This window comes from Anolis carolinensis, chromosome 2 (genome assembly GCF_035594765.1).
Source record: "Anolis carolinensis isolate JA03-04 chromosome 2, rAnoCar3.1.pri, whole genome shotgun sequence".
Lineage (NCBI taxonomy): Eukaryota > Metazoa > Chordata > Lepidosauria > Squamata > Dactyloidae > Anolis > Anolis carolinensis.
This window is the reverse complement of record NC_085842.1, coordinates 67,608,488-67,632,730: the sequence shown is the minus strand read 5'-3', so window position 1 is coordinate 67,632,730 and position 24,243 is coordinate 67,608,488. Positions and strand designations below refer to the sequence as shown.

Here is a 24,243-nt window from a genome sequence, read left to right as displayed (position 1 = left end):
TGTATTTTATAGGCAGTGTGGATGAGGCCTAAGTGCACTCTGCCTGTGCCCTGGGCCCCATTTCGGCTGAAAGATCCCACTTGGCCACCACACTCACCAAGAGATGCAGCAAAAGCAAAACATTCCCATCACATGCACCAGCTGTGGCATGTTCCGCTTTTACACACAAAAACTAGTCAACTACATCTGCTCCAAATGCAAACAGATGACTCTGATGGAGCAGAAGATCCAACAGCTCGAGCACCGTATTAAGACCCTTAAGGACATTCAGGCACTCGAGCTCTTCTTGGACACTGCACAACACTCTGCTGTAGATCTGCAGCCTGCATCACACCAACACCACCATGACCATGATCAGGAACCTTATGGGGAGATCAACTCACAGGTAGACAACCCTCAGGCTTGGAAGGAGGTCACCCATAGAAGGAGACACAGGACCAGGCAGCCTCCGCAGAACTCCTCTGCTCAGCTGGATTTACACAACAGATTTGAAATTCATACATCATTAACATACAATCAGGAAACTCATCTTGTGGAGGACCACAGTTTCTTAGATACCACTCAGTGGGCCACCCTTGATCAATGCGCAGGGGATAGCCCTGACGGGGACAGTGCATTACCACATTCACACTTATGTAATCATGCAAATGCTCCATCCCCAATCGTAGACCAGGAGCAACAGGAACATCCTTGGGAGAGTAATGGGCTCTCGGATGTATCTCAATGGATTGTCATTGATGAATGCACTGGGGATGTTGAGGAGGAGGACAACACTTTACACCTACACAATTCACTTCAACAGGAACACTCTTCAGGGGACATACACACTGTCTTGCACAAAAGGGACCCTGTCAATCCTCAAAGGAAACAGGTTTTGGTAGTAGGTGACTCTCTCCTTAGAGGAACGGAAGCCATCATTTCCAGACCGGATGGGATGGCTCGAGAAACATGCTGCCTCCCGGGGGCAAAAATACACCATATCACTCAAAGGCTCAGCAGGCTTCTAAAGCCCCATCACCCTCCCCACCTTATGTTGATTCATGTAGGTACCAATGACACCGCTAGGCATACTTTTCAAAAGATCACAAATGATTTTCGAGCTCTGGGAACAAAGCTAAAACTGTATAATGTACATGTGATCTTTTCATCCCTCCTCCCCATTGTAGGACATGGCTCTACAAGGGCCGGAAAAATAGTACAGGTCAATAACTGGCTCAGAAAATGGTGTCAAGAGGAGCATTTTGGCTTCCTTGACCATGGTCTACTCTTCCAAGAGGATGGACTACTGGCAAGCGATGGGGTGCATCTCACACAAGTAGGAAAACATCTTTTTGCACACAGACTCACAAACCTCATCAGGCGCACTTTAAACTAAATCCACTGGGGGAGGGGAACAACAGCCTGGCGAACACTATATTACCCACGACCACAGGGAACCGCCGTAAGGCTAAACGGAGGGCTGCACAAACACAGCAAGGACCAAGTACAGAGAGCACAATAATCCCAAATAAACAGTTCGAGGGGAGGTCACAGGGGCTTACATGTCTTTACACTAATGCTCAGAGCATGGGAAATAAGCAAGACGAACTCCAACTCCTAGCACAGCACCACACATACGATGTCATAGGCATCACTGAAACCTGGTGGGATGACTCCCATCACTGGAATTTAACCATTGAGGGCTATAACCTCTTTCACAGAAATAGAACAAAGGGGAGAGGAGGGGGAGTAGCTTTATATGTCAAAAACAGTTACGTTGCAGAAGAAATGCAAGACTGTAATCCGGGAAACCAGCTTGAAAGCATCTGGATAAGAATCAAGGGAACCGGGACTCAAAAAGATCTTGTCGTGGGCGTCTACTACAGACCTCTGAGTCAGGATGAAGGACTTGATGAAGCCTTCTGTCAACAGCTGACCAAACAGGCACAAAGAAGAGATATAGTAGTCATGTGCGATTTCAATTATCCCGATATCTGCTGGAAAACAAACTCAGCCAAGAGTACAAAGTCCAAAAAATTCCTCACTTGCCTTGCAGACAATTTTATGGTCCAGAAGGTAGAAGAGGCAACAAGGGGATCAGCAACTCTTGATCTAATCTTAACAACTGTGGAAGACCTGATCAATACAGTTGAAGTGGTTGGATCCTTAGGGGCAAGTGACCATGTGCTCTTACAGTTTGCAATACAAAGGAATGCTGAAACTAAGACAAGTCAAACGCGCATTCTGGACTTCAAGAGAGCTGACTTCCAAAAAATGAAGGAATTACTGAGCGGCATTCCATGGACGCCAATATTAAAAAACAAGGGAGTTAAGGATGGATGGGAGTTTTTCAAAAGTGAAATACTCAAGGCGCAAATGCGAACAGTGCCAACAAAGAAGAAAAATAAGACAAGTGCAAAGAAGCCAGAATGGATGTCCAAAGAACTTCTGACTGAGCTAAAGCTCAAAAGTGACATGCACAAGAAGTGGAAAAGGGGAGAAATCACCAAAGAAGAATTCAAACGTATAGCCAACACCTGTAGAAAAAGGAAGAAAAAGGAGGCGATAGGGCCACTGCAAGGAGAAGATGGGGTGATGGCGACAGGGGACAGGGAAAAGGCAGAACTCCTTAATGCCTTCTTTGCCTCGGTCTTCTCACAAAAAGAAAGCCATCTTCAACCTCAGCAACATGGAATGGACGAAGGATTGGGGGAAATCCAACCCCAAATAGGGAAACAAGTTGTCCAGGAACACCTGGCCGCTCTAAACGAATTCAAGTCCTCAGGGGCAGATCAGCTACATCCAAGAGTATTGAAGGAACTAGCGGAAGTTATTTCAGAACCACTGGCAATCATCTTCGAGAGTTCTTGGAGAACAGGAGAAGTCCCGGAAGACTGGAGGAGGGCGAATGTGGTGCCTATCTTCAAGAAGGGAAAAAAGAACGACCCAAACAATTACCGTCCCGTCAGCCTCACATCGATACCAGGAAGGATTCTGGAAAAGATCATTAAGGAAGTGGTCTGCGAACACTTAGAAACAAATGCGGTCATTGCTAATAGTCAACACGGATTTACCAAAAACAAGTCATGCCAGACTAATCTGATCTCTTTTTTCGATAGAGTTACGAGTTGGGTCGATACAGGGAATGCTGTGGATGTAGCCTACCTGGATTTCAGTAAGGCCTTCGACAAAGTCCCCCACGACCTTCTGGCAAACAAACTAGTAAAATGTGGGCTAGACAAAACTACGGTTAGGTGGATCTGTAATTGGCTAAGCGAACGAACTCAAATGGTGCTCACCAATGTGTCGTCTTCATCATGGAAAGAAGTGACAAGTGGAGTGCCGCAGGGCTCCGTCCTGGGCCCGGTTCTGTTCAACATCTTTATTAACAACTTAGACGAAGGGTTAGAAGGCACGATCATCAAGTTTGCAGACGACACAAAACTGGGAGGGATAGCTAACACTCCAGAAGACAGGAGCAGAATTCAAAACGATCTTGACAGACTAGAGAGATGGGCCGAAACTAACAAAATGAAGTTCAACAGGGACAAATGCAAGATACTTCACTTCGGCAGAAAAAATGCAATGCAAAGATACAGAATGGGGGACGCCTGGCTTGACAGCAGTGCGTGCGAAAAAAACCTTGGAGTCGTCGTGGACAACAAGTTAAACATGAGCCAACAATGTGATGCGGCAGCTAAAAAAGCCAACAGGATTCTGGCCTGCATCAATAGGGGTATAGCGTCTAGATCCAGGGAAGTCATGCTCCCCCTCTATTCTGCCTTGGTCAGACCACACCTGGAATACTGTGTCCAATTTTGGGCACCTCAGTTGAAGGGAGATGTTGACAAGCTGGAAAGCGTCCAGAGGAGGGCAACTAAAATGATTAAGGGTCTGGAGAACAAGCCCTATGAGGAGCGGCTTAAAGAGCTGGGCATGTTTAGCCTGCAGAAGAGAAGGCTGAGAGGAGACATGATAGCCATGTACAAATACGTGAAGGGAAGTCATAGGGAGGAGGGAGCAAGCTTGTTTTCTGCGGCCCTGCAGACTAGGACACGGAACAATGGCTTCAAACTACAGGAAAGGAGATTCCACCTGAACATCAGGAAGAACTTCCTCACTGTGAGAGCTGTTCGACAGTGGAACTCTCTCCCCCGGGCCGTGGTAGAGGCTCCTTCTTTGGAGGCTTTTAAACAGAGGCTGGATGGCAATCTGTCGGGGGTGCTTTGAATGCACGGGGGTGCTTCTTAGCAGGGGGTTGGACTGGATGGCCCATGACGTCTCTTCCAACTCTACTATTCTATGAGAGAACTGCTAGGATATCAAGTGGGTGGGGCTTAAAGGGGGCGGGGCCTACCTTTCTGAGCCATTTCTAAAGGGGGAAAACAGCTCTTTCTCATCCACTAATTTGGGCTTTATTTTTCTAGGTTTTTTTATTTGAAAGACATAGACCGGATGACTATGTCTTTCGTGGCCAAATTGGGTGTGATTTGTTTCAGTGGTTTTGTTGTTTACTACATAATAAAACAGCACATTAATTTATTTATATATATATATATATATATATATATATATATATATATATATATATATAGACTAGCTGTGCCTGGCCACACGTTGCTGTGGCATAGTCAATTGGCCACCTTGATTAGAATTTAATGGCCTTGTAGCCTAAAAGCCCAGCTGATTCCTCCCTGGGGGAATCTTTTGTTAGGAGGTGTTAGATGGGCTGATTGTTTCCTGTCTGGAATTCCCCTGTTTTCAAAGTGTTGTTCTTTATTTACTGTCCTGATTTTAGAGATTTTTAATGCTGGGAGCCAGGTTTTGTTCATTTTCAATGGATTTCCCTAGGTAAGAAAGAGGCAGGTAAGTGTGGTTTATATAGCTGTGGAATATTATGTAGTGTGAGAAAAAGAACTCTTTATCTGTTGGAGGCAAGAATGAATGCTGTAATTAGTCACCTTGACTAGCATTTAATGGCCTTGTAGCTTCAAAGCCTGGCTGGTTCCTCCCTGGGGGAATCCTTTGTTGGGAGGTGTTAGCTGGCCCTGATCATTTCCTTTCTGGAATTTCTCTGTTTTCAGAGTGTTGCTGTTTATTTACTGTCCTGATTTTAGGGATTATATTGTCCTGTATTATTATACTACAGTATTTATTATATATTATTATATTTATAATCTTATATTATGTTGAAAGTGCTGCTGGGCGGGGAGCCCCCTGCCCACACTTCCCATCGGAAAGCAGCAGCTCTGCCACCAAGTGGCACAGCCTTCCCTCGGCAGGGAAAAGCCACCAGCCAACAGGAGGAGTGGGTCCGAGGCACTGCCTGTCAGAGCATGCCTGGGAAGCAACTGAGGTGAAACTCAAGGAAAGCCACCGCTTGGTTCTTCCCTCAGCTCTTCTGCCTTCCCTCCCTCCACCCGCTCACCTGCCAGCTCTTGCCTTTTTGCATGGCTTCTTGGGTATAGAAAGCATAAAGTGAATGAAGGAGACTAGTGTTGCAGTAAAACTATAGTAATAATATAAAACTACATATGTACAAAGAGAGTCTAGATTTTGAGAACACTTGGTACACTGGATTAAATCCAAACTTCTTTCATAGTCATATATATTTTGTGTTTGGTGTCAATATCAACACTGAAGAGACTACCCCCATCAAAAGCAAGGTTGAAGCTAAGGCTTGCTGGCTGCATCACCGTATCTGTAAGACCTTTACAGCCCCACTCTGTTACATGACAAGAACTAGTAATTTGCTGAGCATATGTCCATAAAACAGGACCTTGAGTATCAAATCCCTGATGCACTTGAAGTTTCAAAGCTCTGCAATAAGCCCACATGGCTATGAAATGAGTTTCTCCGAGGGCAGTATGAGACTTGCTATCACTCTACGGAATTTAACATCATAGATGAAGCATTTTTTAAACAAAGCCAGCAAAACAATAAACTCTGAATGGAGAGTGTTACCTAAACTGACAGTGCTACTCAAAGAATGAGTCAAATAAGCCAAGCTGGTAAGTAAAGCCTAAAGAATAATCAAGCCGAAGGGAAGCCCCACAAAATGAAGTCCAACACAAACATTAGAAATAATAATAATAACTCAGCCGCTATCAGAACCTCAAAATTGAACTTCAAAGACTCTGGCAGAAACCAGTGCAGGTGGTCCCGGTGGTGATGGGCACACTGGATGCCGTGCCAAAAGATCTCAGCCGGCATTTGGAAACAACAGACATTGACAAAATTACGATCTGTCAACTGCAAAAGGCCACCCTACTGGGATCTGCACGCATCATCCGAAAATACATCACACAGTCCTAGACACTTGGGAAGTGTTTGACTTGTGATTTTGTGAAACGAAATCCAGCATATCTATCTTGTTTGCTGTATCATACAATAAAATAATAATAATAATTTTTTAAAAAACCTTTATTTCTATTCCACCCTATCTCCACGAAGGGACTCAGGATAGATTCCAACAAACAATGGCATATATTCAATCCCTTCAACAAACAGATAAATATTGGCATAAAATCCCAACAAGACCCCACATATGAATATAATGTTAAAAATCTAACATCAAATTAAACAATCCAAAACTCTGACATTCCTATTCATGCTGCTATAACAGAGGACAAAAAGGAACTGAGGGTTTGGGTGAGAAGGTTACTATATAGTGGCACTGAGGATGAGTGAAACTACTGCCCAAAAGCTATATAACAACTCTACAGTTTGGAATGATGCCACAAACAGGTGCAAATAACAATTTGTTTAAATCGCAGAGACCAAGTTGAAGAAATAAATTGTTACTTCAATGCCTGTTCAGCTTTTCATGCATAGCATTTCAATTGCTGTGTTAACTTACAGATAATACTGTATGTTTTCTTACTGCAGTTTATCCATATAAAAACACATGAACAAATAATCTAAAGTCTAGGTTGACATGCCACCAGTATGTGCATGAAGCTGATCTACCTGTTATGACCATTCCCCTTGGAAGGCAACAGACATCCTCCTTAGTCCTCTTCCTATCATTTGATGACTATCCTGACCTAGTGACATCTGTCAACAAATTGCCTAAACATCCCACATGCCCACTAAAGATAGGAAAACTAGATATGTTTTTCTTGTCTCCTGCTTTCCTTTGTTGTCATGTCCTTCAACTATTACCATTATAGTCACATATTGTGTAACAATTAATATAACTCTGTATTAAATACTGAAACCTACCTGAAGTCACAACACATCTAGGATTCCGAAACAGAAACAATGCTTGCAAGGTACGAGGATTTCCTGTTCGGTTCTCTGATTAAAAGAAAGGTATATCACAGTATAAAGAATATGTGTATTTTTTTTAAAAAAAAGTTGAATCTGCCAAAGAAGAAACATGACATGTTGCATACCATATGGGGAAGCCATCTGATGTGGAGAAAGCAGCAATAAATACCCTCCATCTACAAGTGGTTTTACAATGACCTACAAAGAAGAAAAATTACACAGTATAAAATATTACATGCTGTACTTTATTTGTAATACAGTAGAGTCTCTCTTATCCAACATTCGCTTAGCCAACGTTCTGGATTATCCAACGTAGTAGTCAATGTTTTTGTAGTCAATGTTTTCAATATATTGTGATATTTTGGTGCTAAATTCGTAAATAAAGTAATTACAACATAGCATTACTACGTATTGAACTACTTTTTCTGTCAAATTTGTTGTCTAACATGATCTTTTGGTGCTTCATTTGTAAAATCATAACCAAATTTGATGTTTAATAGGCTTTTCCTTAATCCCTCCTTATTATCCAACATATTCGCTTATCCAACATTCTGCCGGCCCGTTTATGGTGGATAAGTGGGACTCTACTGTACCTTTATAAGTACAGTAGAGTTCTGGTTATCCGACTTCCGTTTATCCGACACACTGTATTATCCGACATACTGCCCCGGGGGGGGGGGGGGGGTGGCAAGGAAGGAAGGGACTTTTATCCAGGCCCTATTATCTGGCTTGGATAATAGGGCCTCCCTATTATCTGTCAGTTTTGGTTATCTGACATTGGACCCGCCCCTTTATGTCGGATAACTGTAGAACTAAAGTACAGAACTAAAGTGTTCTGTACTATCAGAAAGCACAAGCCGTTCTTGGAACTCTTATCAGTGGAATAACTACATAGCATGTAAAAAAAAATATACTCACTAGTTTGTCTGTCTCCAGCTTTTGTAGTAATCCTTCCAAATTACTTCCTGATCTTGTCTTTTCCACGATTTCATAAAGACTGCAATACATTCCACTCCTGAACTCTGAGAATGCAGAAAGACATCTGTTAATATTCCATTCCCCCTGGCAAGGGGAAAAAACAAGCTAATATTTTATCACTCTGCTTATATCCTAAAACAGAAGCAATCTCAAAAAAGACATTCCCACCCTGTCCTCCCTTGATATTGCTTTGATATTCTTTTTTTAAAAAAATCTCTGTAATGATCACACATGAGGTTGGCAAAAAAATGTGGTTGGATAGTGGGTAAACAGTTAGTGGACAAAATTGGATGGTTGTTTTGTGCAAGCTCTGTTTTGCTGGTGGCGGTTTCATTCATTTTGGAGGCATTTTTACCTTTCTCCAGTAGTCCTTTAGTCCCCATCCTAAGAGATTAAGGCTGGCTGATCCTCTAGAGATGCAAGATGGAAGTTCCTTTTACAAGAGCCTTTCTGCTTTGTCTATTTAGCATTATTATTTAACAAATATTTCTGTACTGCATTTGTATTTAAAAGTAGTCTACCAAAAGAATAACAAAGAACATTTTCTCCGAAAATCAAACAATAGCTTCACAGCTAGGTTAATCTGCAATACAATAAACTACCAAAGTAAAGGAAATGTGTGTCACTTATTTGTCAACAAGATTTTTTAAAAGTGCTTCTTGCCTCCTCAGACTATCAAGGGAGGACATTATATAAAGTTGGAAAACCCCTCTTGTCAATTCCTATAATACCTAATCTGTTTTGAACTGAATCTATACATTTTCTAAAAACAGATGAAAACCATTTAGGATTAGCTATTATTTGCCTGCCACATACTTAACCAATTCAAAGTGCTGAAAGAGAAGTCAAAGCTTAGATCAAAACTGTAATTCTGTGGCTATTCAGATGTTGATAAACTAGATAGGCTAGGACAAGATGAGAACTGGAATTAATCAAGATCTGAAAGATCCCAGCACAGCCAAAGATTGTATTTTAACATCCCAAGTGAAAGTCAACTAACATACTGTATGTGTAAACCTGTTTTGCAAAATCAAATGTAACCCCATCAATTGTTAGTGAGACATGGCTTTCCATGTCCTCTCAACTCTCTGCTAACTGTCCTGGTTGGAGAGGCAATTTAAGCAAAGCAAGTTAAAGCGGTCCGAGCCCCATTGGACCTACCCAAACTACATTTTCCTCCTTTAGTTGTGGAGGGAGCACCTTTCGCCGACCCGCCCCCCAGGCTTTGGGAGGAAAGTGGGTGAGGCCTGCTGTGCGTTGTGTGATGCTGCGTGGCAGGCCCCATCCTTGCCATGAAGCAAAGCTGGAAAACGGGGCAAAAAAGGAGGTGGTAGATCATATGTAACAAATAAGATTATCTTATTATGATGTAGTCTTACCTTCCCTTTCTCCTGAATACGCTTCTTTCTGCAGGGCACGTGTTGAGAAACGTTGCTTCAAGTGTTCAATGCTCATAACCATGTCAACATCAAGTTTTTCAGGACTTGTGGTCAAATAATAAAGGAATTGAAAGATTTCTTTAACCAGATGTTAAGCAAATATTGGCTATTTTTTTATTTCTAACATCTAGCATCTTAAAGAAGAGTTAAAACTGTACCGATGAAAAACTAAAACTATGCTAGCAAGAAATAGGCAATGTTCAATACTTTCAAGATATGACACAACCTAGTCTAACCAAGATTGATTTTAACCCTGCTTCTGAGCTGTTAATACTTACAGTTTGCATGGAAGCAACGGCCGTGTTTCTGATTTCAGAGCAGCATGGCATACAAGTGTCCCTCTGTTTAAAAGCTGCCCATTCCACAAGGTGTAACTTGTGTTATCTACATTAAAAACACAATAGTGGTCTTTGTAATACTGTGTGACATAAAATTTCACTTGAAAATGTGTTTCAGATACAAAGACAGAGTATCATTCATGACTTAGCCAACCCGAATATAAGTCGAAGCACCTAATTTTACCATGAAAACTGGGAAAACTTATTGACTCGAGTAGAAGCCAAGGGTGGGAAATGCAGCAGCTACTGGTAAAAGTCAAAATTTAAAATAGTCCCCGTCTCTTTCCTTCCTTCCTGCCTGCTGTTTCAGATACATCTCAGGATAGAAGTCAGTATGTCTTCTGCTAGATCAGTGGTTCTCAACCAGGTGTTTTGGCATACATCTACCAGAAATCCCAGCCAGTTTACCAGCTGTTAGGATTTCTGGGAGTTGAAGGCCAAACATCTAGGGACCCACAGGTTGAAAACCACGTTGCTAAATGAACTTAGGTTTTATTTTTATTTTTGGCCAGAAGAAAATATAAACCAGGGCTTTAATTGTGTTTCTTTTTTTACTTGGGTGACAGTTGGGGGTTTTATGTATCCGTGTCTGTAGGTTTTCTGTAAACTTTGTGGCCCAATTGTTGATTGGGTTTGTGGATGACTAGGACATCTAGAAATGGCAGTTTTCTTCATTTTCTTTTTCCATGGTGAATTGAATTGAACATACACAGATTGATACCTGCATAAAAACTCCAATCATCACCTAAGTCAAAAAAGAAGCACAATTAAAGCCCCAGCAGACCATGCAAAAATAATCTGTGAACCCCACCTCCTCCAAGGGAAACTGAACCACCTAAACTGGGCTCTGCAGGCCAATGGATAGTTCACCTCAGACATCAGAAGAGCTGCAAGGCCAAGAACACGCCACAAGAGTAAAGACAAAGATCTGCCCAGAGGAAAAGTGTTCTTATCATACGTCAAGTGAACCACTGACCTCATAAGCAAGCTGATGAAGAAACACAACCTACACACTATCTACAGTCCCACAAAGAAAATACAACCAATGCTACATTCAGCAAAGGACAAGAGGGATCTTCTCACCTCTGCAGGAGTCTACAATATACCATGCAGCTGGGGACAAGTCTACATAGGGACCACTAAACTCAGCAATGCCCAGACATGAATCAAGGAACATGACAGGCACTGCAGACTAACTCAATCAGGGAAGTCAACCATAGCAGAGCACTTGATGAACCAACCTGGACACAGCATATTATCTGAGAACACAGAAATGCTGGACCGCTCCAACAACCACTATGTCAGACTACACAGAGAAGCCACTGAAATCCACAGGCATGTGGGCAATCTCAACAGAAAGGAGGAAACATTGAAAATGAACAAAATCTGGCTACCAGTATTTAAAAAAACCCTCTAAAATCAGGACAGTAAATAAAGAACACTCTTCCAGACATGAAACATTCAGGGTCAACTAACACCTCCCAACAAAGGATTCCCCCGTGCAGGAATCAGCCGCGCCTTGAAGCTGCAAGGTTTTTAAATGCTAATCAAGGTGATTAATTGCAACATTCACATTTGCTTCCAACAGACAAGAGTTCTTTCTCCCACCCTGGACCTTCCACAGATATATAAAACTCCCTTGTCCTAGATTCCAATATACATCACACCCTCTGAGGATGCCTGCCATAGATGTGGGCAAAACATCAAGAGATAATATAATAATAATAATAATAATAATAATAATAATAATAATAATAACAACAATAATTTATTTTTGTATCCCGCCACCATTTCCCCGAAGGGACTCAGGGCAGCTAACATGGGGCCAAGCCCAAAAGGAAACAAGGTATAAACAAGTTAAAATAGAAAGCAATAGCAATAACAATATAACAATCAAATAAAAACAGATTCAAGCATGAATTACACAGGCAAAACCATGACCAAGATAAAAGAAAAAGTCATAAAATCAACTTGACCACTAATGAATAGGATGCTTCATTTATTTATAATTATTTATAATTATATACCAGATAAAACATTATTGGCAATATCAAGAACTAGAACGCCTCTTATATATTAAAAAATACATGGTAGCCATAGAGAAACAGGAACCGCATATGAGCAAATTAACAGTTCTGGGTGGATGGCATGTTCCAAAGAAGAGCAAGCTCTCAGAATTCCTGAAAATAATTTGTTTTGGTTTCCGTGTCAGGTGGGGGGGGGGGGGGGAGGTCAGCTCTGTCTTTCTTCTATCAGCCAATTTAATAGCAGATTTCCACTTCAGCATGGAAGCAAACAATGCTTGCCTTTTAGCATGTGTGCAACTTCTGTACGCTTCATTCAAACTGTGGTAGCTGGTTAGAAAATAATAAACCTGAAAATTCTTTCTATCTGATTTTCTTCATATGCCAATTCCAAATCTAATATGACATTGTATTAGCTCACCTTGAATCACAAATGCTATTATAGTCAAATAATGCTACTCTGAAAATGTTTTAGTAATGTTTTAGCTAAAAACAATGAAAACTAGAAAGGTTGGTCATACATTTCTGATTTCTTAAATGGCAGGAGAGTGATCATCTCATGAAGTATCACTAGCTCTAATCCCCATAAACACACATGAAACCTGAAAGAAAGTGGAAATAAACTCAACAGTTGCTATTTGTAGCACAGAATATGAAGCTAGAACTAGACATATACCAAGGACGTTTTCCCCATAGTTTTAAATTTGATCCTACTCAGTATTATGGTAAGGATAAGTGTAACTGCTCTACTTCCACCTAAAAGAATGGAACATTAATAATTTAATTCCCCTCATTAATGAAAATATTCATATGTAGGTTGTCCAAATTATGGCCTCCCTGATACATTTATTTCTAGAGAAGAAACCAGTGTATTACCTTTCAGTTATTATTCTGTGAAAAATTGCACTGATATTTTCAGATTTGTTTGACAGATAAACTCCACAGGCTTCTCACATTGGCCCAGTTTAGACATGAAGGTCAAATGTGGGCTTGATCGTTAGGATTATGCATCAGGTTCTCCTCTGCCATTGTACATTCTTAATGATTTTCTTGTTCACAAAAACTAATATACTGATACTTGATATACCATGATATTTGAATGTGCCAAATCTTGGTATCACAAATCAGAAAGTGATATCATGGTTTATGCACCAACTCCTCTTAGTGAATTTCTGCATGATATACAGAACTATCCTGAGTACTTCCTGATTTCTGTAATACTTGTGAATCTGCTGTCAACTCTAGGACATTCACACTTCTTTCTCTCAGGCTGTCTCTGAAATCCTGCTAGCCAAATATAAACATCCAATTCAGAAGACACTCGCACCATTGCGAAAGAGTCAATTTTAGAGCTCTACATCTTCTACAAAATGATGTCACACATTCTTCATCCACTGAGTGGCTCAGTGATTAACTCAATTCACTCTCTCCAGACATAAATCTATTATGCAAAAAAGCAATGGCAGACTTATGTGCCACATTCTTGCTCAATACAAGACATTTCCCCTGAATTCTTTATTTGTCTTTCAGAAAGTTTCAGGTACAGTAGAGTCTCACTTATCCAAGCTAAACGGGCCGACAGAAGCTTGGATAAGCGAATATCTTGGATAATAAGGAGGGATTAAGAAAAAGCCTATTAAACATCAAATTAGGTTATGATTTTACAAATTAAGCACCAAAACATCATGTTTTACAACAAAATTGACAGAAAAAGTAGTTCAGTACGCAGTAATGTTATGTTGTAATTACTGTATTTACAAATTTAGCACCAAAATATCACGATATATTGAAAACATTGACTACAAAAATGGCTTGGATAATCCAGAGGCTTGGATAAGTGAGACTCTACTGTATTAAATTAAAAGGCTAACATCTATTATTCTATTGTAGTATAAGATAACTATTTACCATTTACCATAATAAAAAGAGTCAAGAAAGGTGTAGGCACAGAACAAGAGGGACTTGCTCACCAGGCAACTCTGAAAGTACCATAAACATATGGTATATGTTAAAATTCAAAACAGTAACCCAAAGCTCTATTTAATAGTTGTATTCTTACCAGTGCTCTTATCCACATTAGAAATCTTTGATCTATAAACAAAATAAACAAAGTTAAACTCAAAACCTATAAATAGGGCTCCGCATCACATAAAGTCTCCTCTCCATGATCTTGATTAATAAATATTATTATTATTATTAATAATAATAATAATACTAACAACAACAACTTTATTATTATATCCTGTGACCATCTCCCCAAAGGGACTCAGGGCAGCATACATATGGTACAAAGTGCCTAATAACAGAGCAGAAAATAAAACACAATCTGAAATACAAGTCAATAAAACAATAAGCATATAAACAATAATTTTAAACTCAATTAAAACAGCACTCATCTGGTGGTAAGCAACTGTAAACATGACCAGATTTTAAACAATGGGCAAGGGAATGGGATAAGTGCAAAGTGCAAAGATGTAGCCATAGGAAAAGGGCATGGAGTATAGTGCAAGAGTGCCAAACAATTGCACAGAAAAGCTAGGGACTAGGCACTCTCAAAAGCTTGTTTGAACATCCAGGTCTTCAGTTCCTTATGAAGGAGGACAGTGCGGGGGCTTGCCTAATCTCCCGGGGGGGGGGGGCATTCCAAAGCTGGGGGCAACCACTGAGAACGCCCTCTTCATCATCCCCACCAATCGCGCCTGTGACGGCAGCAGGAGCGAGAGGAGGCCTCCCTGGCAGATCTTAGAGCCCATGCCAGTTCATTGTCTGCCCTCCCCTCACCATTACTGAATTAAGTTTGGGGAAAGTGCAAAACTAGTTTACTGACAAGATTATGTCCATTGTAGCCATAGTCTGGTCATAAAGAAACTTCCACCATCATCTCAAACATTACAAAGAGATGGTTACATGAGCCTCAAAGAGAATAAGTTTCAAAGAGAATGTAGCAAGTTCTGTTCCATACCATGCTCAAAGTCTGCGAAGAAAGCAGGGAGGAAAGCAACTGTGCTGACAAGATATCCAGAATGCCTTCACCTCACCAGTCCACCATAATAAAAGGTGACATGGGTATCTTGGCTTCTCCAAGCCCTGTTACCAAGCAGCACTAGAAGCTAACGGGTTTTTTTCAGTACATCATTTCAAAGGGATTCTGGGTCTCTGGTGATGAGCAATAGTGGAAGCCAGAATATCCCCTTTCTGTCATTTGAAGTAGAAAGGTTGGGGTGCCCTTCCTTTACAGTTGGTTTGAAGTACTTGTCTCTATCAAATTAGTAAGAACGCTGATGGCCACAATTATAGACTGGTCAGTAAAATTTAAAAGCTATTGTAAAAGACTAAGATGTTTTGTTATATATATTTAAGACATACTTAGAGGACTTTCATTTGGCTGGTTCAAAGCTCTCCGTAGCTACTACTGCAACAAATAATAATAAAGATAAGTACCACTCCATTTCCCTGTGCTGTGGAACATGGGGAAAGCAAGGTGGCTGCACTGGTCTGTGTAAACAGGTTCAGTTCTAAATCAGAAATGGCTCAGCTGTTCACACACACACCAGAGCATTCCCCAACTTTACCTAACACAAGGAAGAACCATGTTAAGCTGCTTTGCCTTGTATTCAGGAACAAGATGGCTCTGTGTATCATGTAAATGCCAGAGTACATTCTCACCTATTTTGGGGTATACTACCCTTGCAGATATGTTCTAATTCACTTCTCCACACAAGCATAAATGATATTTAGTACTACTTATCAATCTGTACAGCATATCTATATAATGACTGATAAGAATTACAGCAAAGAGAACAAAGCCACATGTACAGAAACCAGAAGAATAGCAAATTGGCACATGTAGACTTCATTATAAAGACCTGACTACGAAAACAAGATTTCCGACCTCCCACACAGGGGAGTTGGGAAAGTACTGCACCAAGTACTTTAAAGGCTCAATCACAGATCTAGACAGGGCAAGTCTACACAAAGAGGAATATGCAGTTGAAGAAATCAAACACAGATCACTAGTACCATGATTGACAAACCAATTATCACCTAACCATCTATAAGACATTATCTCTTTGGGGAGATAAAGAGGGGTATAAATTATTATTATTATTATTATTATTATAAATTATTATTATTATTACTACTTTTGGCTTAACAGATCACAATTTGTGATTATGAATTCAAAGACTTAGGCTCGCTTTCCTCCGCAGTGACTGGTCCAAGTAGGATTTTGATCTGGTAAGTGTTGATGTTGTTACGCCCCCCATTATTTATCCTCTAGACTGTCTGCTATCTTTTCCCTAGTTCCCTGTGGTTTTATTCTTATCCTTTTCTCACCCCGAGTTTTAACTGAGTATTCATGCGGTCCGCCCTGTTATATTGCTTTTTGGACTTTGTGTTGTACTGTATATGATCCTTTATTGTATTGTTGTAATTGTATTATGATATGTTGTTTTTATATTTTGTTATATTGTATTTTTCCCGGGCATGGCCCCATGTTAGCCGCCCCGAGTCCCCATTGGGGAGATGGTGGCGGGGTATAAATAAAGTTTTATTATTATTATTATTATTAATGCTCAAGACCAAAGCAAATTAGTATTTACTTTGTCAGCTAAAGAGAGATAACTCTTATGATTTTGTGGAAGAAAAAGACAATAATTATGGCACTGAAGATGGGAGCCCTACTCACAGTTGTATCTGCAACAGGATGTCTCAAATTGCAGTATCTTTACTTTTTCTACAACTGTGAATTAGTGTCATTGACTTCTTTGTGGGGACAATGAGCAAAAACTGCAAAGGTATTCTTAAGGGATGTGCTGTGCACAGTAACTTAACAGAAAACTTCACTGTAAGTAGGATTCCACTAACACTAGGATTCCAATGCTTAAGTCAGCATGACCAAGATGAAAACCAACACAAATGTTTAAAAAAGAATAAATTATTTAATGGGAAAAACTTGAATTTAATCGATAATGGAACTTCTATTAATTTGCCAATGACACTTTCTGAATCACTTATTAGAAACCAATACAGATACTAATATCTGAAAGCAGGTGCTACATCAGAATCCATATAAGAAACAAAAATACCTTGTTCTGGTGTTACACATGAATCATTCCCATGAGTTTTCAAATTATATTACTGCCATGTTACTTATTTGAAGCTATATTCTCAATAAACCAATTACAATCTAATATTTCAATTTCATATTTGCCACAAGACAATTAGGCTTCCAGTTTCCTTGATCTTCCATGAGACCAGTTTGAATCAGGCTGTCCTCTTAATCTAATTTTATTTGAGCGTGCCTTTTAAAAACTCATTATTAAGATTTCATCTTTTTGTTATGGTTGCATTTTTACTCAATTTAGGGTACACTGGGGATTTATTTGGTTAAATTTATATATGTCAATATATTTTAAATAGATACTTGTTCACATGTGATCTAGAACACTTCCATCTTGAATTTTTCATCAAAAGCTTGAATTATGCATGAACAATCATGACCAGAAAACAATAAAATGAGTATGTTAACAAATCAAGCACACTAATACTACTTTTTAAAAAGTCAACCTGTAACTTACCTTGCTTGGGGCAAATACTTCTGTACCTTTTCACCTTTGCAAGAAAACGATACAACCGCATATGGACAAACATGTCTTGGTCTTTGTCTGATCTCATCAAAGCCGTATTCATAAAAGTAATACTAGAAACAAATGCAAGATAAATAAACTCAACTTTGAAGATAGCTACTACATTATGTAATTTACTTAATTTATTTTACTGTATTCTCAAACTTATTTGGCTACTAAAATTAAACTTTAATGCTATTTTTTCCTAAACACTCTTTGTATTATGAAGTTGTGAGTAAAAATAATCTTGCAAGAGAAATCTACACAAAACAAAGAAGTGCTCAAAATATACTCTCCACACTGAGTAGCTGTCAAGAGAAAACATTATGCTGAAAAGGGTTGCTTTTAGACTATTACATAAAATTTAGTAAATTGGTTGAAGTACATTAACTGTATGCAACGATGCTAAAGTAACTGTCATTCTCATACCTGTGTGCGTTCAAACGCTCTATAAGTTAAAACGGAAGTAATTCTGTTTGCATTCTTTGAAATATGGCACTCATACTTTGGTGTAGGGTCCAATGCATTTTTAACAATTGAATCCATTGGATTTCCTCCCAAGTTATCATATATAGTTTTTGTTCTCCCCTGAAAGGTCAGAAAATGACAATTAGAAAGTTGACACATACCGGTACAACATAATGAAGTTAAGATCAGATCCAATGTGAATTGCCAGACCTGTATCAATATCATCAAGATTTTGGACTCAAGAATGTAAGAGTCATGCTGTAGAAGACTAAAGGGATACCTAGAGTAACAGAAAATCGCTACACTATGGGAAGCCCACCAGTAGGGCATTCTGCCAGAAACCATTTCCACAGACATATTACATTTTACTCTAGAGATGGTTAGTAACCCTCCTGAGTAGCAAGCACTGAAGTTGCCATTCTTCAAAAAGTTAACACCACTGTACATCTTTGGTTACTGTTTTAAGCAGTCCAATGATCCAACATATCTCAAGGTATTTCTGGATCACCAAAAGCTCATTCTTCCGCCTACATTCTCTATCCTGGGAAATAAGTTTATTATAGATTCAGTGGGTACAACAAAGTTTGGAAATATCAAGCTCAATATAAACTTTTGTTGTTGTATGCCTTCAAGTTTTTATGGCTTATGGAGACCCTAAAATGGGGGGAGGGGTCTAACAGAAATTATTCAGAAGGGGTTTGCCTTTGCCTTCTTTCTGGGGCAAGGTACTAACCAATTCAAATTTCACATTTCTTGTTGACAAAACAGGTGCTCTTATCGATTTTAAAACCTCTGCATAGGCAACTCAGATGTTATACAGATATTATGTTATACAGATGTTATACAGATATTTCCATTCTGGGAAAACAGGATATAAATCAAATAAGAAAATAAAGTGGTAAACTCTAAAATGCACCAATCTGATTTATACAGAGAAATTGTTAATTTGTAGAGGAAAGTGCTCCATATTAATGGATTACTATAGTAAAAAGAAAATATTATATTCGTGCAGTAATGTATGTCAGGTGAACCAAGTTACCATTCATTAACTATTTATCCAGTTTATGCTTACCTTAATTACTTTAAATATAATAATATCACCAGTTGCTTTACCATCCAAAGGATTAGCTTGCAATAAATCAGCATATTTAGAAAGATATACACCTGCAAATATACAGAAAACAAATATCAAGAGAAGAATGAACAGTCATAATAGTTTCAAATTATACTAGCATTAGGCCTGTTCTCTAATTATGCAAAAAATGTTTAAAGCATCAGTATTATAAAAATATATTTTCCACGGGCTTCATAACTGATTAAATTACTAAAACCATAACTATCCGAAAGGGCAGTACTGATATATATAAAATAAAAAAACAAGAATATTTAACAACCAACTGAAGCAAAATCAAATCCCAAAAATTTTCTTCATTATAAATCTTGGAAAGCATACTATCATTAAGAAAACAAACCAACAAATGACTGTAAAAATGCATTTAAATTTAAAGGTACAACAAAAGCAAGACAAATCCTGCTGGCCAATATAGGTGAAAAAACCAGGTGGTCAACTACAGAGAACCAAGAGAAAACTGTACTTCATTGTGTTTAGAAAGAGAAAGAGAGTAGAATTCCTACTCATTAGAAAGGAGAAGTCAAATTTCTTTTGCTAGACCTTTAGTAATCTATAAGCTACTAATAGTTACCTCGAAAAGGGCTGCCAAGAACAGTTATTTTAGAATGGCCTGCCTGCAATCCATTTTCACATATGTTTTGCACCTAGAAGCAAAAATCTAGTTTAGTAAATACTGATAATAGATACAAATAGCATTAGATACTGAACAGCAAGCAATGCTAATCTTATTATTATTGCATTTGCAGAAGTGAAAATTTGAGAACTAATTCACATCACTTAAGGTATCAGTTGATTTAAGGAGATGCTTGCATTAAGACAGTTTGCCTTTAACTAAAATCAAACACAAGAAAGGAACAACACTTCACATACTCTCCCTGATTCTCAACTGGAGGGGAAAGATAAATATGTGTTGCTTGGTCTGTAGATCGATCTCCAAGGTGCTTATTAGTTTCAATTAGAAAATGGTATGGAAACAAGGATCCTGTGGAATTCTTCAAGCTTAAGAAGCCTAGCAGGCTTGAAAAGCAAAGGAAACTGATGTTTCCTTCTTTTATTTATTTTTGATTTACAGGAAGAAGTCAGAGATGGATCTTCTTGTCTTTCCACCAGCTGTGAACTCAGGCAAAGCAACACGTTATATCTTACTTTTACTTTTCACCAATGCTAAGTTGTTGAGAGGAACTGAAAATATTTATGTTTCCCAAATACACGGTGTGCACACAACAAGCATAGACACATTTCCAGCTCCGAGCAGGAGGGCAACCAGAACTCTATTTCATCTTGAACAAAATCCTAAGCCCAAGATGACAGCCAGAAAGCGGAGCCAGAGTGTTTCCCTGACCTCACATTGTATTTTATTCACAAAGTTTATGAACACAGCACAAAGTTAGAGCCTCCAACTACTGGGATGGCTGTATGTCACACATAACTACAGTGTCTGGTTGAAACCAACACCTGCCAAGATATCTGAATCCTTGCATTTGACTCCTTAAATAGCAGATAAATATTTAGCCTACTGAAAGAGAAGAAAGTATTCAAATTAGCTCATCAATGTTAACAAAAATGTGCTTAGCCAACTGGGACTAATTCGTACATTTGAAAAGGTGGCACAAAACAAAACTGATCTAGTTGCTTAGTCTTCCTTCTAGAGCAGTGGTTCTCAACCTGGGGTCCCCAGATGTTTTTGGCCTTCAACTCCCAGAAATCCTAACACCTGGTAAACTGGCTGGGATTTCTGGGAGTCATAGGCTAAAAACATCTGGGGACCTCAGGTTGAGAACCATTGTTCTAAAGGAAACAACAGAAAGTGTTTTTATACAATTGCTGAAATAGTTTAAGAAACTATTTCCACAAAAATATGTCATAAGCTGAAATTTTACATATTCTCTATACATAACAGCACTTTTCTGTGAAGAACCAAAACTTCCCAATACATTTTGTGTATTTTCAGCCCCTAAGTGCTAAACTGACAACTGGTGTTATGGAGAACAAGTAGCAGTAAAAATTCACTATACTGCCAAATCTAAGATCCTGATCAGATCTAGAGTAGCACACCAGGGTTCAATTCAATCAGACAAAATGTTTCCTTTTCACAGATCAACACCCCAAAAACAAATTTTCACATAAACTTCGATTCCTCAAAAAAATATGGCCAGAATTCAGTTGTTACACCAGTACAGACTATAACAGAATAGCACAGGCAGAGCAACTGCAAGGGAACTAATACAAAATCATCAACACAGTTGGAAGGAGAAGGCCGTTTGCATCAAGCAGCCAAAATTCTCCATGGTCTCACTTCCGAGTGCATCCTCAAAGCTTGGGTGTTTTGATATGTCTATCTTGAAAAACTGAAAAGAATTGAGAATTTTCTAATCTAATCCAGAGCACTTTGGCTGTCTGAACCCACAACGAAGCCACAAAATGGAAGCCTCCCTCTCCCAATGACAACTTTGTTCACCTTCCTTTTGATACCACATAACCCAGAAAAGGTACAACTGCCAGTGTTAATATATTAAAGTAAGTCTCACCAATTCACGGTCAACCTTCAGAAATGCATAGGTTTCAACCAGCTCTTTTTCCAATCGTCCATCTCTTTTCAACTCTCTTCGTTTCTCTATGAACTTTTAAAAAAAGGTTATAATATGCTAAACAACTTATAACATACCTTACAATCAAAATGCATAAACTAAGTTGCAACTTTGTACGATATCATTGTTCAGTGATGTGAACATAAGTGATGTGAACTATCATATCGTACAACTTTTAAAAATACAAATGTTTACTTACATACACACATAAACACAGAAAGTCCACAGAAAGTTTTATTCCTCTTTAAAGATTTCCATTCCTTCAATATCAAGTATGCTTATAAAACATACAGTAAAGGAACTAAAGCCTGCATATGCAAATAATTGAATGAACTCCTGAAGATTGTTTTTATTCTTAAAAAATACAGACAATTTGGATAATAGGTCTTTCAAATAAAACAATCAGCTCACTTTCAATTAAAAAAACTTCCAAGCAATCTTTGAGGCATCAAATGAATAGACTGTAAGAAATGCAAATACCAGTTTTATGTATGAATTTAGATATTTTATTATGCATAAATAACAGGTACTCACTTCCTTTTCAAAAAGTTCATTATGAATCAAACTAGCTTGCTTGTAGATGAAATTGTCCTTTGAATGGACTTCCAAATATGACGAATGCAAAATGTTCATGACATCTTCAAATTCACGAGATTCCTTTGTTAGAGGTTGAAAAAGTGCTGTACAGAAAGATAATGATAAATCTCTTCAATATCCAGATGTATGTTGCTTGTATTGTTAAATGACTAATATTACAAATAATTAATTTCTCAATTATTCTGGTTCATTGTGTACAAGACATGTATGGATATGTCATTCATTCCTAGCTCACTTCCTTTTTTTGAAGAAATCGGTAAAACAAATCAGAAATGAGCAGTGTCCAAACTGGAGGTCCGGGTCTGCTGCTCCTAACCAGCTAGTTTCTATACCTTTCTATACCTTCTATACATGGATTGTTTCATTGTTGTAAATCCTAACTGTTTGGGACCTATGCATGACAAGCCAGGTTCAGATGTCATGCAGAGAAGATATCTTCCTTTTTTTAGCTTGTCTTCCCTCTCCCTCAGAGTAGATTTGAACAAGCTGAATGCACAAGTTTGTTGCTACCCTCAAATGAGTGAAGACCTGCTTTGCCAAGTTTGATTGATGCTTAGTAAGCAAACTAAACTGTGTGTTGTTGAAGGCTTTCATGGCTAGAATCACTGGGTTGTTGTGAGTTTTCAGGGCTGTATGGCCATGTTCTATAAGAATTCTCTCCTGACTTTTCGGTCACATCTATGGCAGACATCCTCAGAGGTTGTGGGGTCTCACAACCTCTGAGGATGGCTGTCATAGATGTGGGCAAAACATCAGGAGAGAATGCTTCTGGAACATGGCCATACAGCCTGGAAAACTCACAGCAACCCGAACTAAATTAAAACATTAATTTAACATGCAGTATAAACAACTAGGAAAAAAACAGCTGAAAATGGATGCTACTATTCAACTTTTTTTCTTTAAGAAATCCAAACTGTTAGCTGCTTTCAAAAGAGTTGAATGATAGTTGCAATGAGCTTTCAAGTGGCATGGCTAAGCGAGTACTAGAGAAAGATCGTGACAACATCTACTTTTTAAAAAAGCAATTGGTATCTGCTCCAAATGAGCATTCTATGTGGGAAAGCTATGCATTTAAATAAATTCTTCAATAGCTTCGACCCCATTATAACACGATAAACATATCATTCACGAGATCTGATATTCCATATAGTAAACATTATAATCATGGCCCACCAAAAAAAACATGCTTATCAAAGTGAAGTATAACAGAAGTTGCTCTTAATTATACTGTAGCCTAAGCAATTAAATTATATAACAGCATATCTAGTAAAATTTGTCTTTAATGTTTTATATTAGGTATGCATAAACACTGCTTATTCTCAAAAATAAATCCGTCTCACATACTTTTTGACTCATTCCTCCATCTTCTCTATGTTACTAAAGACTGTATTCTGTTAACATGGTAACATTCTAAAGCCATTTCTTGCAGTTGTGTTTCTGACTCTAAGGCAAAGCTGTCATGGGGTTTGCCTTAGGCAAGTTGTTCAGAGGGCAACCGCATTCATCTTCCTCTGAGAAAGTGCAACTTGCCCAGGTCACCTAGGTCCGTGGATGAGTGGGGATTCAAATCCTGGTCTCTAACACTCAAACAAATACACCATACTGGCTTTCTCTGAAGTCATTAGCCAGTCAATGTGCAAGGAAAGTTGATGTTACCTCTAAATAGCTTATTTCCAAAAAAGAGAGATTACAACGCCACTATGCGCTCTAAGAATATCACTGGGCTACCTAATCAGTTATGATTTTCAAAAGTTCCACAATAGCAGAATGCCACCCTTGTGAAAACAGGAGGGACCAAACT

The 24,243-nt window shown here is 38.8% G+C and overlaps 1 protein-coding gene across 10 annotated transcripts in view; it reads right to left on the bottom strand.

Annotated features, from left to right (window-relative positions):
* The window catches only part of tasor (transcription activation suppressor), a 119,934-nt gene that overhangs the window by 89,648 nt on the left and 6,043 nt on the right, over positions 1-24,243 (bottom strand). For all 10 annotated transcript variants that reach the window (XR_010002605.1, XR_010002607.1, XR_010002606.1 and 7 more), the window contains exons 2-13: positions 22,380-22,525; positions 21,786-21,878; positions 19,829-19,901; positions 19,198-19,289; positions 18,087-18,245; positions 17,610-17,731; positions 14,090-14,121; positions 9,947-10,052; positions 9,609-9,712; positions 8,170-8,273; positions 7,377-7,449; positions 7,204-7,278 (exon numbers count right to left, since the gene is read on the bottom strand). Coding sequence is in view for 4 of the 10 variants with exons in the window: in XM_062969880.1 (XP_062825950.1) it covers positions 7,204-7,278; positions 7,377-7,449; positions 8,170-8,273; positions 9,609-9,712; positions 9,947-10,052; positions 14,090-14,121; positions 17,610-17,731; positions 18,087-18,245; positions 19,198-19,289; positions 19,829-19,901; positions 21,786-21,878; positions 22,380-22,525 (1,179 nt within the window). In the remaining 6 variants the exon portion in view is untranslated. The remainder of the gene's footprint in view (positions 1-7,203; positions 7,279-7,376; positions 7,450-8,169; positions 8,274-9,608; positions 9,713-9,946; positions 10,053-14,089; positions 14,122-17,609; positions 17,732-18,086; positions 18,246-19,197; positions 19,290-19,828; positions 19,902-21,785; positions 21,879-22,379; positions 22,526-24,243) is intronic.